At 40.1% G+C, this 16,983-nt stretch overlaps 1 protein-coding gene across 6 annotated transcripts in view; it reads right to left on the bottom strand.

Moving 5' to 3' along the window:
- Positions 1–16,983, bottom strand: part of LOC140198011 (dachshund homolog 1-like) — a 582,914-nt gene that overhangs the window by 36,040 nt on the left and 529,891 nt on the right. For 2 of the 6 annotated variants that reach the window (XM_072258801.1, XM_072258803.1), the window contains exons 9-12: positions 8,701–8,848; positions 7,893–8,036; positions 6,195–6,263; positions 1,731–1,991 (exon numbers count right to left, since the gene is read on the bottom strand). In XM_072258801.1, the coding sequence (XP_072114902.1) occupies positions 1,849–1,991; positions 6,195–6,263; positions 7,893–8,036; positions 8,701–8,848 (504 nt within the window). In that variant the 3' untranslated portion in view covers positions 1,731–1,848. Of the gene's footprint in view, positions 1–994; positions 1,524–1,729; positions 1,992–6,194; positions 6,264–7,892; positions 8,037–8,700; positions 8,849–16,983 lie in introns of those variants that run through there. The other 4 variants (XM_072258800.1, XM_072258799.1, XM_072258804.1 and 1 more) reach the window with 4 other exon arrangements.

Genomic DNA, 16,983 nt, shown 5'->3' with positions numbered 1-16,983 from the left:
TTGCTCCCGCCAGATTTACAAACTTGCTCTCAGCTCCACGATGACAAGTACAGTACTGTGCAAAATTCTTAGGCACTCTGCAACATTTAAATTTTATTCTGCATTGTTATTGCCTTACCTAGTTCTGCTTCAACACTGTGCAACATTTTGATCTGTATGAACAGTATGAAAGACAAGCTTTTTAACTGTATCTTGGTCCATGTACGGATTCCAATACTGATAGAATCAGGGAGGAGAATGTGGAGAAAATATAAAACAGGATTAATGCATAACTTGTGCAAGTGGGTGGTTGATGATTGGTGTTGGACTCATTTGCCCAAAGAGCCAGTTTCTAAGGTGTATCTCTCTATAACTCTCTGGTTTGGCATCTTGTCCTTCAGACACATTTTTCATCAGTCAGATATAATCTAGGTTGGCATACTGAAACCAATGTGAATTCATCATCAATATCTGTGAGCTAGTTCTTGGGTTATGGGAAGAGTCCAATTTTCCAGTCTGGCTGGGTCAGCTTTACCGACTCTTTCAACACCTGCAAGACAAGGGACGGTTTGGTGGAGGACTTTTGTCTTGTAGATGTTGAAAGAGTCAGCAATGATTCTGGATTTGGCCTCCCAATGTGTGCAAATCAACACACATAATGCAACTTTTCACCTCAGTTGAATTCATCTACAGGACTAACAGGAAGTCTCAATTTACAGCACCTCTGGTCCAGACCCAAGCCACCCAAGCCTCAGTAATTGAGCTGCCATATACAGACAATGTTTGGATTTGAATTCATTCTGAGGCTAAGTTCCCAATATCTGTCCCTCAGTCGAAACGCTCATGTTATCATACCATTGTGCATTAAAGATTTCTAAGCTGAAATTGGCTATTGTGTTTCCTATGTTACAAATGATGCTTCAAAATATCACTTCAGCTTTTAAACTCTTATGGAAAAAGACAGGAGAGATATGAAATTAATCCAAGCCTTTTCTTTAATGGTGACATGATGACAATTATGAAAGTGCCAAAAGATTATAATTACTATATTCCATTTAGGTAGACTCCAACCTGATGCCATGAATATTGATTTCTTCTTGATTACAAAGTTGAGGAAAGAGGACCGGGTCGAGATAACAGAGACTTTTGGAGAAGAGGAGTTCGGTGGGTAATACCATTCTGGCTGACCGGAAGTGCACTGAGAGCGGTAAGCGTAAAGGAGTTGGGTGCTTACTGATCTGGTTAACAACAGATGGTGCAATCTGAGTCATATTACGATCGAGGAACGTGGTTGTAGACCGGATATTGAACATTTTACTGTTAGACTTCAGCTACATTCCACCATGATACAACACTTGGCAGCACGGGAGGTCGTTCCTGCATGTGGCCATCGAACGTGCAGCTCCTCCCATGGAGGGTCAGACACCCTGAGCCAACAGACTGGTCCTGGACTTATTTTCCATCTGGCATAGTTTGCATTTTGTTGTTTGATTGTTTGTGGTTTTTGTATTGCTATAATTACACACTATTCTTGGTTGGTGCGGCTGTAATGAAACCAAATTTCCCTTGGGATTAATAAAGTATATCTATCTATCTATCTTCCACTTAAAAATATTCCCTTCCCCCTCTTCCCCCACCCCCGCTCTATTCCCTACTCTGACCTTTTACTTCTTTTCACCCGCCTATCACCTCCTCCTGGGTCCCCCCCACTTCCATTTCTACTATGGTCCACTCCCCTCTCCTATCAGATTCCTTCTCCAGCTCTTGACCTTTCTCACCCACTTGGCTTCACCTATCACCTTCCAGGTAGCTTCCTTCCCCGTCATCACCTTTTTATTCTGGCGTCTTCTTCCTCCTTCCTTCTCAATCCTAAAAAAGCTTCTTGGCCCAAAACATCAACTGCTTATTCATTTTCATAGATGCTGCCTGATCTTCTGAGTTCCTCCAGCATTTTGTGGCATTGCTACTGTTGTAATGCTGCAAGCAGTGGCAGAGTGAGACCTGAGAAGGATCTAAAGGCAAAGGTGGGAATTAAAAAAAATGATAAAGAAAGGCATATACCGAGTTAAGAGAAAGAGGGGAATAAAGGAAAGCAGAGGAAAAGATGGAAGATGTAGAGGAGAGAAAGGTAAAAAAATTGCACAGTCATGCAGAAATATCAATTGGTGGTAGGGAGAGGGGGTGAGGGAAGGATTGTTGAAAATCTAACCCCCTCTGCATGATTTAAAATGATGGCACCTTTATTTGAAAGTGCCTGAATTAGCTGAGTTAAATGGTGTATATCAAATTGCTCTGTCTTTTCAAACATCTCAGCTAATTGAAAGTAAAAGGAGAAACTAGCCGATTTGCTACTTCCAACTCAGTCACTGTGGATCCAATGGTAATAAAAAGTGACATCATTGTCAGTCTGCAACAAAGCGTTTCCACCTCAGCTTTGATTTATAGATACCCTGGGGGCGGTATATAAAACACTTTGCACCTGCACTTTTCTTTCCTGCCTCTTGGCATCAGTTACAGCTCATTAGCATACTGATCTCACCTTCTCTTGAAAGGTGACATTATATTACCAGGATTTCTTCTCCCCATGAAAATGAGTGATGGGCAACAAATAGATCAAAGGTGTCAGAATGAGAGGAGCAGAGATGACATTAAAGGAAGGCATTTGTGATAATGTTATCCTGGAACTGAAATAAAGTGGAAATGGTCACGGGTTGTGGGGAAGAGCAGTGGGGGAGACGAGAGGAGATTCAGGTGTAGAAATCGCTTCAAATTAAAGTGGTTAGAAAACGTAACAATAAAAATACAGATTTTGAAATGCAAAGCAAAAACATTGGTATCAGAAAGCAGTACTCACAGGTCAAGGGAGCTTTTGTTGTTAGCTTTTAAGCTAAATATATTCCATTGTCATTAACAAGGCCAATGCTAATTAATCTTTTCAAGCCCTTAGTTCAGAGTCATTATGAGATTTTGCCATATCGGGACTTGGTGAAGAAATTTAGCTAGCCTGAAATTACTCAGTACTTAATCAAATGATTAGTCTATAATCATATCCTTCGTACTCCATGGAGCTGGTGCTGTAAGGTATGAATGAGATAGGAGTGAGCACTACTTTCGATACACAAGAGGACAGACTGCAGGGAATGGAATGACCCATTCAGGCCCCTGAGCCTGCAGTGGCCTTTTAGAATGTGACTGATCACAGCCTTTGCACGTGGTTAGCTTCTATCCACCCAGTGTAAACAAAAATCCGAATGACCTTCACCTTGAACATTTGAGTTGCTTTATGATCAACTGAATATCCTGTATAAGAGTAGCAGGAAGTGGACCCCAGACACATGATTGAACCCAGTTGGTTCAGGTTTTTATTTAAAAAGAGAGAACATTTATTTAATACTTTGACTCTTGAACGGAACTATTGTGTGATCTAGATGAACTCTTAATTTCACAATCTACATCATTGTGGCCCTTGCAACTTAGTTTTGAAGTTCAAAGCTCAAAATAAATTTATTATCAAAGTACATATATGTCACCATATACAACCCAGACATTTATTATACCTGCTCAAACACGAGAAAATCTGCAGATGCTGGAAATTCAAGCAACACACACAAAATGCTGGTGGAACACAGCAGGCCAGGTAAAATCTATTGGAAGAGATCTTCAGTCCTGACAAAGGGTCTCGGCCCGAAACGTCGACTGTACGTCTTCTTGGCCTGCTGTGTTCAACCAGCATTTTGTGTGTGTTGCTATTCATTATACCTGTATTGATTTACCTGATCAAGTACTGATTTGTCTACCTGCATTGTACTTTTTCTGTAACTCTACCATTCTACTCTGCATTTTTATTATATATTTTCTTGTACTACCTCAATATGCTTATGTTTTGCAATTGTCTACATGGTACATTACTCATAAAGCATGCAAAATAAAGTTTTCACTGTATCTTGATGTATTTGACAATAATAAACCATTAACTGGGCTACTTACTTTAAGGAAACCAAATAATGGGACCACTGACAGAGCTAATTTAGGAAATATACCAGAACTATGAAGAACACCAACTACAATCTACGGAACAGGAACCACATTAAAGTAAGTGTAAAAAGTGAAAATATATCTGGTGATCAAACCTCTCTGTAAGTGGGGGAGGAAAGCAAACAGAATGAAGAAAGCAGCTCAGATACTCAGCAGGTCGTGAAGCATCAGAGGAAGGGGAGCTGTATGTCATTTCACACCATTGTGTTCCTGCAGGAATGGGACAACTGACATATTTCAGGATAAGGAGAGGCCTGACATTCCAACAATCTGCAGATATTGCATGATGGATTAAGTCACTGAATACAGCAATTAATAAATTATCAAGGAAGATGAAACTTAATAAGATACTTTTCAGTTATTTCAGAATTGGAAATGGGTTCAGGAAGAGAGAGAGAGAGAGAGTGTGTGTGTGTGTGTGTGTTTGTGTGTGTGTGTGTGTGTGTGTGTGTGTGTGTGTGTGTGTGTGTGTGTGTGTGTGTGTGTGTGTGTGTGCGTGTGCGTGCGTGCACGCGCGCACAGCTACCATGGAGTATTGCCTTGGAGAAAAGGAAGTTAAGTACTGACATGATAGAAGAATATACCATAATATTGTGAGAGGCATTGATAGCCAAAGTCTGTTTCCGATGATAGGGGGTGCCTAAAACTAAAGCGCACAGGTTTAATTGGAGGGGGAGGAGATTCAAAGGAGATCTGAGGGATAATAACAAAATGCAGTTGGTATCTGAAATGAACTGCCACAGGAAGTGATAGAGTCAAGAACGGGATTTAAGAGGCATCTAGAGACGTACTTGAATGAGCAAGGCAAGGAGGGAAGTTGAATTAATGCAGGTAAGCAGGATTAGTAATGACATGAAGGCAGTGGCTGAAACACCTCTATACAACTCTAAGAATCTCCGTGGCATAATGAAGAAGCCACAGTCTCATTTCTACATGCCCAACAAAGTATCTTTGAAGCTGATCATTCTTGCAATACAGAGACATGTGGTATAGCAAGCTCCCATGAGTAATGTCATGTAACCAGAGTGGATAGTGACCAGCAGAGTAAGGAAAACATGTTTCATTTTCTTCTTTGGATTCTGCCATGGGTTATTTTTTTGGGGTGAGACTGAGGAAATGCACAGTGCAATGTGCTTCACAGAAGAATTACCAAAAAAGATTAGCTGTCTAACCTCTCGGAGATAGGAGTGGAGGTAGGCCAAGTGCTTGAACAAAAAGATAAAATTCAACTGCGGAAGGAATGATAGCGAGGAAACTTGAGCACCAAGATCTATGTTAGTTGCAAGTAAAGCTGTCACTGGTGAAGTGATTAACTTTGGTTTTGATCAACTGACCAGAATTGGGAGAGTAGAGATCTTGTGAAAGATTACAGAGACTTACGGAGTTAAAGATCTGAAGAGATGATTTTGCTGAACAGGATATGCTTTGAGTGGAATGTACGCCAAGAGTGGCCCTCTCTTCTCTCTCAGGCAGAGGTAAAAGGAACTCTTTTGAAGAGAGGAGTCCTTCCTGGTAAAGTAGTCACTATAGATTACTGTATCACCAAATAATAGAGATCTGGTCATCTAGCCATTTTTCAGTGGGAGCTTGATGGCTATCACATTTCTTTCATTTCAAGTGCATTTCATGTGATGTCCTGGGACTGCAAAAACCTGAAATCACAGCTAAGTTTATTTGGACAGTCAATGTGCTGCTACATCAGCGAATGAATTAGAATTTGGACATGACATATGAATTCTGACAAATCTTCTCTTTTAAAGCAGTCAAATTCAAACTCAAATTACATAGCAAAGAGTTCATTTAGGGAAGTCAGAAACCTCTTACCGTAAAAGTAATTTCTCTAGAATATTGTTGTGATAGTTTAGAGACATTATGGTATTAGATCAATATCAGATACTGAACATGGCATGGTTACCAAGTTTGATTGACAGGGAAATTACCCATTGGTTACACACACTTAATACTGAATTAGTGACTTTTGTAGGCATTAGTGACTTTTAACAGCAAATATTTTGATCTTGGGTCAACTTGTACTCTGTCTAAGCACGCTGACTAGGATTGACCTTGCCAGAGCTTGCTTTAACAAAACTGCACTGGAATCCTGTACGCTTGAATTACAAGGGAAAGCAAAGCGGACTGGATAGCGGGGAACTAGATTTATTGTTGTTGCCAGCAAGTACCTTGTATTGTCCTTTCAGCATCTGTTCGTCCAGTGCTGCGATCAGCCTCCAGCTCCTGGGTCACTGAATCTATCAAAAGCAGATCAGAATACTCAGATCAGTTTTTAAACTAGAACTTGTACAAAATACCCCCCCATTATTCAGTTTACTTTGAGATAGTGAAGCCAGACAGTTGTTATTAAAGTGGTAAACACAGGAGATTCTGTAGATTTTGGAAATCAAGAGTAACCCACACAATATGCTAAAGGAACTCAGGTGGTCAGGCAGCATCTCTGGAAAGGAATAAACAGTCAACTTGTTTATTCCTTTTTATAGCTACTGCCTGATCTTCAGAATTCCTCTAGCATTTTATGTGGGTTAGAATTATTAAAGTTGCACATGTTCCAAAATGCAATGTCCTATAATGCCTTGTTGTTCCTTCTCTCAATAAGGCTGCTCCACCAGGTATACAAAATTAAGAAGGATATAGATAGGGTAAATGCAAGCCGGCCTTTTTCACTGAGGTTGGATGGGACTACAACCAGAGGTTGTGGCTTAAGAGTGAAGGGTGAGAAGCTTATGGGGAAACTTCTTCACTCAGAGGGTTGTGAGAGCATGAAATGAGCTGCCAGCACAAGTGGTCCACACAAGCTCTACTTCATCTGTTAAGAAAAGTTTGGATAGGTGGGATAGTAGGGATATGTAGAGCTATGGCCCTGGTGCAAGTCGATGAGAGTAGGCAGCTTAAATGGTTTTGGCATGGACTGGATGGGCCTTCGGTCTGTTTCTGTGCTGTACTTCTCTATGACTCGATGGCTTGTTATCAAAATACTGCAATACTGATATCGTCCATATATTTTACACCTTTAAAGTGGGAAGAATGGGGAGGAGTAAATAAGGGGCAATTCAAACAAAAGTTAAGGCCATCATGCATTATTGTTACTTATCTAAAGAATGGATAAACAGTGTACTTTAAAGGAGACCCAAGAAACTGCAAGTGCTGGAATCTGTAGCAACAGTCTGCTGGGAATCTCAAAAGATTGAGCAGCATCTGTGAGGGGAGAAGGGACTGTCAATGTTTTGGGTCAGAACAATACATCAGGACTGATGGCACAGTCAGACCCAGATGGTTAGCAGTTCCTCTCTCCCCCACAGATGCTGCTTGACCCATTGAGTTCTGAGTTCCTCAGCAGGTTGTTTGTTCCTCTCTATTATAATGGACATTTTAAAGGAGGAAAGAGGCATAGAAAGAAATGAAGACCTTTAGGGTAGGAATACTGGATCAAAGGGGCTTTGTGAATTAAGGGCACAGTGGCCGGTGGTGGAAAGAGTAAGCAAACTGTGAAATTATCAAATGACTTTAATTAGAGAAGAAAAGTATCAGAAATTGGGAAGATTATAGAAAACTAAGAATAGAAAGAGGTTTGAGAAAAAGGACACATTTTAAGCAGAAGTATTATTTAAGAACCAACTAAAGCTCAGATGGAAATGGGTACACAAAATAGTGTGAGTCTGCAGTCCGTATGAAACATTTGAGACCAGTTGAAGTTTACAGAGAAGAGAACAATGGAGGACGTTGGCGAATGGGTTGGATGGGTAACACCAAAAGAACAAATAATAGTGGCTATGTTAATCAGGCCTCCATTGGAGCAAAGTTTACCAGAGATTAGTAGGGTTGAAGAATCTACCCAGGAACACTAGACTGAGTTCAGCTCCTACCGTTCATGCCTCTGAGGTTGTCTGCAGAGGCAGCTTGTTTTAATGTCTGCTCAGCTTGTTCTCGTCGCTTGGTCTCAAATTCAAGAGCTTCCTGCAATTTCCTCTTTGCTTTCTTCTCTTTCTTTAACCGCTTCTGGATTATTGCTGGAAGAATGACACAAATCAGTCTGAGGTAATTTTTTATGATATGCCCACAATGGGCTCCTGAACAAGTTAGTCACCTGCTGGGCACTGGTTTGTACTGCTTTATCATTGCAATGTGGAAGTCAAGAATGAGCCAGCAGACAGAATCTGGCCCAGTTGATTATCTATTTTAATCACCACTAAGTATAGTAGGTGACTCCATCACTTTAGGTTTAGGGTGCACATGACTAGCCACATAACTTCACGTCGGCCAAAGCGTATGTAGTATTGCTCAACCTTCATGAGCTTGAGAGGAAAGGTGGTTTCAGCCAAAGTGATTTGTTTCAATTAATTGTAATGATTGAATTCATTTCTATCACAAGAGATATTTTAACTGATTTTCTTTAACTTTTGAAATAATTTGTGGTAAATATTTAACTCCTTTGTTTATACATGCCTGGTTATCAAGGACATTTAAACTCAGCAAAAATTCCTTTGACATTTAAGTTGTGAAAGACAGTTTATGGGCAAGAGTCTCAGTGCTGGCTGACCATCCAATATGGAAGATGGTCACAGTAGTGAAGAACATTTGTAATAGAACAGTGACCATGTAGAGCAGCTCACTCTTGTGCTGGGTTTTATTTCTTTGTCACAAGTGCAAAAACGAAATCTTTCCACAACCTACCTCTGTTTTTCTGCTCAACGGCTAACTGCTTCTCCAAGCTTTCCCTCATCTCCCGCTCCCTGAACAGTTCCATCTTTAACTCCGTCTTTTCAAGTTGCACTTGCTTTTCCTGGGCCCTGGCATTGTCGATGGCAACCTTCAGTAGACCCTATCAACACAAAATTAGACAACTAGTAAAAAATTGTTCAAAACTATTGTGGTAAAACCTGAAGGCTAACCAAAGTATATTCAACGTAGATCTTCTTCCATTGAGTTCTGGTCGATAAAAGAAATATTTTTACAAACATAACTTCAGGTCTATCCAAATGACTTTACAGGCAATGAAATATTTCTTTTGAAGCAATGTCACTGGTGCAATGATTGAAATACATGTGTTGATATATACTTAACTGCAAATGATAATTAAGACACAAAAGAATGCAAATACTGAAATCCAGAGCAACACACAAAATTCTGTACGAATTCAATGGGTGAGTCAGTATCTGTGGAGGGAAATAGGCAATCAACATTTCAAGTCCAGTTCAATAGTCTCAACCTGAAACAGTGACTGTCCATTCCCCTCTACAGATGCTGCCTGACCAGTTGAGTACCTCTGGCATTTTGTGTATTGCTGCAAATGATAGTGACCAGATCTTTGTGATGTTAACAATGCACAATGGTGGAGCGTGTTTAAATTACTTGAACAGCAGGAGTCTGGATTTAAATCCAACCAATTAAATTCAAATAATGATCTGTAATCTCAGCTAATCTTATTTATGATGGCCACAAAAATGACTGGATTGTCGGTTCAATACTGGATCACCAGAGAATTCAGTGAAGAAAGCTTATCATCCTTAAGTGGACTGGACTCCAGACCCACCAATGCGATTGATGCTTAAATGCCCTCTGAAATGACTTAGCAAGCCCATCAATCCAAGGGCAATTAAGCGTGGACAATAAACACTTGTCAAATAAACTGATGCCCAGATCCTTAAAGGTAAATATTAAAAGTGGTCTAAAACGTTGCCCAGGATTCCAGGCAGAAATCTGCTATTCAACATTGGGAAGTTTTAGAGTTATAGTGTCTTTAAATCATAGAGATACAGCTTCAGAACAGGTCCTTTAATGCACCCCTCCACTCCCCCATGATTGAACATTAGACTCCCACTTACACTAATCATACATTAATGCTATTTTTAAAAAAAATTCTCCCCACATTGAGGTAATCAGGAATAAGGCATGTCAGTGGTTCTACTCCATTAGGAAGTTAAGGAGATATAGCCTCTTGCAAATTGCTACAGATGTGTGGTGGAGAACATTCTGATTGGTTGCGACACAGCCTGCAATGGAAGCTCCAATGCATAGGATTGCAAGAGGCTACAGCGTGTACAGGCTCAGTCAGCTCAATCACGGACATAATCCACTCCACCACTGAGGACAGCTTTAAGAGACAGTGCCCCAAGGTAGACGTGATAGAGAAGCTCAGATGGTATTTTGCCTCCCAGGTGCCAAGGTCATGGATGTCTCAGACTGGGTCTACAGCATTCCGAAGGTGGAGGGGGAGCAACCAGAAGTCTTGGTACACATCGGCAACAATGACATAGCAAGGAAAAGTGAGGAAGCCCTGAAGAGAGAACTTAGGGAGCTAGGCAAAAAGCTGAAAGCAGGGCTGCAGGAGAGCAATCTCTGGATTGTTGCCTATGCCACATGCCAGTGAGGGTAAGAAAAAGATGATTTGGTGGATGAATGCAAGGCTTAGAAACTGGTGCAGGGGGCAGGATTTCAGATTTCTGTATCACTGGGATCTCTTCTGGGGAAGGTACCACCTGTACCAAAGGGACGGGTTACACTTGAACATGAGGGGCAAAAATATACTTGAGGGCAGGTTTGCTAGACCTGTTGCGTAGGGTTTAAACTATTTTGGCAGGTGGATTGGAACTGGAGTGAAAGGTCTGTTGGTTACTAGCAGAGGCAGCTGCAGTGAGACTGTCAGGAAGCACAGGCAGCTGATAGGGCAAAATTGCAGTCAGTGGGAGGAGTTGTAGTGTAAAAGGGGAACAAAATTGAAAAGGGCGAATACAGGACTGAAGGTGTTATTATTTGAATGCATGCCACATAGGGAATAAGGTAGATGATCTTGTAGCAAATTTAGAGATTAGCAGGTATGACATTGTGAATATCACTGAGTCATGGCAAAAAGACAATTGTAGTTGGGAGCCTAATATCCAAGGATACATATTGCATCCAAAGGACAGGCAGGTAGGCAGAGAGGGTGGTGTTGATTTGTTGGTAAAAACTAAAATAAAATACAGTACTGTACTTAGAAGGAGTAAGTTATATACAGACCTCAGAACAGTAGCCAGGATAATACACATTACAATGGGAGATAGAAAAGGCACCTCAAAAGGGAAAGTTACAATAATCATGGCATATTTCAATATACACAAGCTTTTCACAGCAGCTTGTGGCTGAGCCCACTAGGGAGATAAACTAATCTGGATTGGATGTTGTGTAATGAACCTGATTGGCTGCTGGTGACCAATAGTGCTCCGCAGAGGTCAGTTTTGGGACTGCTTCTTTTTCACATTGTATATCAATGACATGGATGAAGTAATTGATGGCTTTGTGGCTAAGTTTGCAGACAATATGAAGATAGGTTGAAGAAGAGGTAGTGCTGAGGAAGCAGAGAGGCTACATAAGGACCTAGACAGACTAGGAGAATGGGCAATGAAGTGGGCAATCGAATACAGTGTCAAGAAATGTATGGTCATGCACTTCAGTTGAAGGAAGAACAGCATAGACTATTTTCAAAATGGAGGAATTTCAAAAATCCAAAGTGCAAAAGACTTGGGAGTCCTCTTGCAGGATTCCCTAAAGGTTAATTTGCAGGATGAGTCGGTGATGAGAAAGGCAAATGCAATGTTAGCATTCATTTTGAGAGGACTAGAATATAAAAGCAAGTACGTTTATAATGTTGAGACTTTATAAGGCACTGGTGAGACCTGACTTGGAATATTGAGAGCAGTTTTGGGCACCTTATTTAATAAAGGGTGTGCTGACATTGCAGAGGGTTCAGAGGAGTTTCATGAGAATGATTCCAGGAATAGTAGTCTTACTGTATGAGGCCTGATTGATAGCTCGAGGCCTTTGCTTGCTGGAAATTAGAAGAATGAGGGGGGATCTTATTGAAAACTATTGAATGTTGAAAGGCCTAGGTAGAGTAGATGTAGAGCTGAAGTTTCCTATGGTGAAGGAGTCTAGGACCAGAGAGCACAGCCTCAGAATAGAGGGATATCTACTTAGAACAGAGAGCATGAGGAATTTCTTAAGCCAGGTAGGGGTGAATCTATGGAATTTGTTGTCACGGGTGGCTGTGGAGGCCAGGTCGTTGGGTGTATTTAGGGTGGAAGGTGATAGGTTGCTGATTAGTCGGGACATGAAAGGTTACGTGGAGAAGGCAGGAGAATGGAGTTGAGAGGGAAATGGATCATCCACTATGAAATGGTGTGGCAGGATCAATGGGCCAAATGGCCTAATTCTGCTGTCTGTCTTATGGTGGCGTTCATCATTAAGGACCCTCAACCCTCACCATCCAGGGCATGTTCCCTTCTCATTACTCCCATCAGCGAGGAGACACAGAAGACTGAAGATCCACAATCAATTATTCAGAAACAACGTATTCCTCTGTTATCAGATGTCTGAAAGTTTCGTCAACACTTCCTTCTTTTCTGCACTCTATTTATTTATTTTGTAACTTTTGGTAATTTTATGTATTTGCACTGTGATAATAAATGTGATTCTTATTCATTCCCATCAATCCCCCAGATTCTATTACTTACATATGTACTAGGGAGAATTTCCTAGTACATATCTAAGTGCTGTCTGGTCCTACCAACTCACATCTCTTTGGTATGTGGGTGGAAATCCAACAAATCAAAGGTCACAGGAAGAAGATGGTAATGCCACACAGACAACACCTGTGATCAGGATTGTGAATAATTCTGGGCCCGTATCTACGAAAGAATGTGCTGTCATTGGAAAGGGTCAAGAGGAGGGTTAAAGAATGATCCCAGGAATGGAAGGATTAATGCTTGAGGAGTGTTTGATGGCTCCGGGCCTGTACTCATTGGAATTTAAGAATGAGAGGAAATCTTATAGAAACATATAAATTTAATAAACAGATAAATAAGATAGAGGCAGGAAAGTTGTTTCTACTGGTAGATGAGACTAGAACCAAGGGACATAGCCTCTAGATTCTGGAGAGTAGATTTAGGACAGAGATGAGGAACTGCATTTCCCAGAGAGTGGTGAATCTGCCCAATGAAGCAGTGGAGGCTACCTCAGTAAGTATATTTAAGACAAGGTTGGATAGATTTTTACATAGGTTGGAATTAAAGATTATGGGGAAAAGACAGGTAGGTGGAGATCAGTCTATGGCCAGATCAACCATGATCTTATTGAATGGCGGAGCAGGGTCGACAGGCCAGATGGTCTACTCCTGCTCCTATTTCCTATGTTCTCATGTTCTTAATTTAGAAGAATAAGTGGCAGGGGGCATGATATCTCACTAAAACCTACGGAATATTGAAAGCCTTAGATAAAGTGGACTTTCCGAGAATGTTTCCAATAGCAGGAGAGTCTAGGACCAGAAGGCACTGTCTCAGAATAGAGGGACATCCATTTAGAACAGAGATGAGGAGGAATTTCTTTAGCCAGAGAGTGGTGAATCTGTGGTATTCATTGCCTTCAATGGCTGTGGAGGCCAAGTCATTGGACATATTTAAGGCAGAGGTTGATATATACTCATTTAGTAAGCACATCAAAGTTCATAGTCATAGTCATAGTCATACTTTATTGATCCCGGGGGAAATTGGTTTTCGTTACAGTTGCACCATAAATAATAAATAGTAATAGAAATAGTAATAGTAATAGTATGGGGAGAAGGCAGGACAATGGGGCTGAGAGAGAAAATAAATCAGCCATGTTGAATAATGGAGCAGACTCGATGGGCAGGATGGCATAATTCTGTTCCTATGTCTTATGGTCTTAAGAACCTGCAATAGATGGTTCTATTAGATGTATCACTGTGCTGCTTTATGGCAACCTGTGAGGGCAAGAACAATCAGAAAGTCACCTCCTATAGTCCTGCACTTCTTTAGTACTACACTAAGTTGTGTCCTAAATTTCAGAATTCAGAACATCTGAAACAAGATAGCATCACAATAAAATAACATAGCATAACAAGGGGAATTGTTTGTGGTAGTTTAACTATTTTCTACGCTGCTCAAATCATATCATAAAGCTAAACTGAATTAAAGGACAAATTCACTGCCCTGTTTTTCAAGGAAAAATATATTGCTTGTCTTTCTCTTAAACAATTGGGAAAATATTAGCTGATGTGCAAAAGTAAATGTAACATAGAATACAAGTCTCAGTCAAATATTCCCAAATGGCAACAATAATTTCTTCCTTTGGGTTAAATTGTGAATACTATACCTTTTGACATCATCTTTTCTCAATTCTGAGGTCCTGATTTAAAAAATGTAGGAATCACTTCTTGATTGATCTCACATTCAGTAACCAACAAATCCAGTATGGAATTCAGAATAAACCTTTACTCAATTACTGAGAACAAATTTTACTCAATAGAATATTGGCAATTGCAAAGGCTCTGGGTAATCTAGCTTGCAGATCACTTTCATTCAGTTTGTAAGGGTGACCCTAATCTTCCAGTTGCTGGTCACTTTCATTCTCTCACTCACCTTCTTCTCAGACTTTGGTCTCCTACACTGTTACATTGAAATTCAGCATAAGAATGGAGTTCAGCCCCTCTTCTCCTCATATAACACACGACAATGACTTCAAAACATTTTAGATATTCAGACATTATAGTCTTTTTGTAATTTCACGTATTCAGTTTTCCCTTCAGCTCTTCTTGTGTTTTAGGTTTTTATTCATCTCTTCTTATACTCAAGTTCTGCAGATAACATGTTATTAAATCAGTGAACTTAAACATCCTCTTTCAGTGGCACTAAACTCACTTCAATGTCTCCTGATCTCCATTAGATCACCAACATTCTACTTTGTTTTACCTTCCCCTTTCTAATGTTTTTTTCCCTTTTTATGAATCTTAAAACTTGGCTTTCTTTACTATTTCCCATTATTAAGGCCATCAGCATGAAACATTAAATAAAGTAGAAAATGGTAGAAAAAAATTTGTTGATCAGGCTACATCTGTGGAAAGAGAAACATATGTTTCAGCACATTTGGATGTGTGTGCAGATTTTCATGGCTTCTGAAATTGCCAGGTCAGATCTATTTATGTCAGGAAAATATCGTCTTTAATATTTTAATAAAAGGAACTAGCTAGTTCAATATGTTCCAGGTTCCACTGAGACTGTTCATTGGCCCCTGTGGTGTGGAGCACCTGTTTGAAATTAGGTGGGTACTGTATTAAGGTCTAAATTGCAATTTAAATCATTATTTGTCTGGTTTAACTTTTATTATGCTTGTGTATATGTTTGTATAATCACCTGCTTGTCTATAAATTTTCAATGGATTTTAAAGTTTTTTTTGTTTGTAAGCCTGAAATGTCACAGCAATGTCAGTAAAGATAGTCCTTATTGTTCACAGATTGTTCCTGTTATCTCACCAGCTTAAACTAGTTTGCAGCTTAAATGGAGAACATGGGGTCTCCAGCCCCCTGTTACTTTGATTACTACTCGTTACCTCTTTTCTTGCATTGCTTGCTGGCTCTTTCTGACTGGTACTGCTAATAAAATGGATATAACCATAAAATTTGAGCCTCATTCTTGATTTCTGAAGAACCTACTGGACAACATATCTCCAGATCTCACAGTATGGACAAAAGTAAGAAATGACATGAATTTTGATGTCATTAGTCAACCCAGTTGTATAGTTGATAGAGCTCCTACTCCTCAGCTTTGGGGACCCAGTTTCAATCCTGGACTTGTGTGCTTTCCGTGTGGAGTTTGCACATTCTGCCTGCGTTTCCTCTGGAGGTTCTGTTCTCCTCTCAAAACCTAAACGTGTGTTGGCTGGTATGTTACATGATCACTTCTATTTCCTCATATGTAGTTCAGTGGTAGTTCAAGTTCAAGACAATTTTATTGTCATTTAGTTATATACATGTATATTGTCAAATAAGACAGGGATTCTCTGGACCAGGGTGTAAAGCACAAGGGGTAAAAATCCAATTTCAGATGTCAAATTAGTTTATTGTCATATACACCAGGGTGCAATGAAATTCCTCGAATGTGTGAAGCTCACAGTTGATGGTCAACTGGGTGGAATAGTTTACAGGAAGAATTAATGTGAAATGGGCTATGAGCTGGCAGAGAATGGGCTGAAATGGTGTCCTTCTCTGAGATAAGGAAATATGGTATCACTATGGTATTTGATATGAGCCTGATGAGAAGAAATCATAAGATGTTTAGTGTAGAACCAAAACCGATGGAGGAACACAATGGACCAAGCAACATCTTTGGAGAGATATAGACAGTCAACTTTTCAGGTTGAGGCCCTTCATCTGGATTGGCTGACAGATCTTTGAGTATGGGCTGTGAATATATTGATATGTTGGGCCCATGACAGATCCACCAAGATGTTGACACACAGGAGCTTAAAGCTGCTCAATCTTTCCATCACTGGCCCCTCAGTGAGGACTGGTGCGTGTTCTCCCAACTTCTCCTTCCTGAAAACCACAATCAATTTCTTAGTCTTGGGATTTCAATGGATTTTGGGAGTGAAGCATCCAGCCAATACTACATGTGCATTTAGAACCTATTTCTGAGGACGAAACACCAACCTAACAACAGTGTCTTTGAAGTCCAGATGAAGGGCTTCAAACTAAAACAGTGATTATCCATTCCCCTCCATTGATCCTACCTGACCAACATTCTTCTTCCAACATTTTTGTGCTGCTTTTTGAAGCACATTTGCATGTCAGGTAACAAAACCTGTCCAACATAATTCAAAAGGTTTTAGGGGTAGTAAAGCCAGAACATCCAGGGTGATGGTTTACTTAGATTATGACAAAAATATTGTTTAAAGGTGGACTCTAACAAACTGAGAGCCTAGAGTTAATCACCACTTTCAGTAAGTGAACTCCCATAAAAATAGATGCAAAATAAACATATAAAATCTTCAACGTTTTGTGAAATTCTGAAAATATTTTATGCAAACACTAAATAACCAGAGTGACTAAAAAATTCAAGGTAAATTATTGTCAGGAATTAGAGCAGTAACTCAACTGAGAAAATAATGTTTGCTGCACATTGCATT

Source organism: Mobula birostris, chromosome 5 (assembly GCF_030028105.1).
Source record: "Mobula birostris isolate sMobBir1 chromosome 5, sMobBir1.hap1, whole genome shotgun sequence".
In the NCBI taxonomy this organism is placed as follows: Eukaryota; Metazoa; Chordata; class Chondrichthyes; order Myliobatiformes; family Myliobatidae; genus Mobula; species Mobula birostris.
This window is presented reverse-complemented; position numbering and strand designations above follow the sequence as displayed.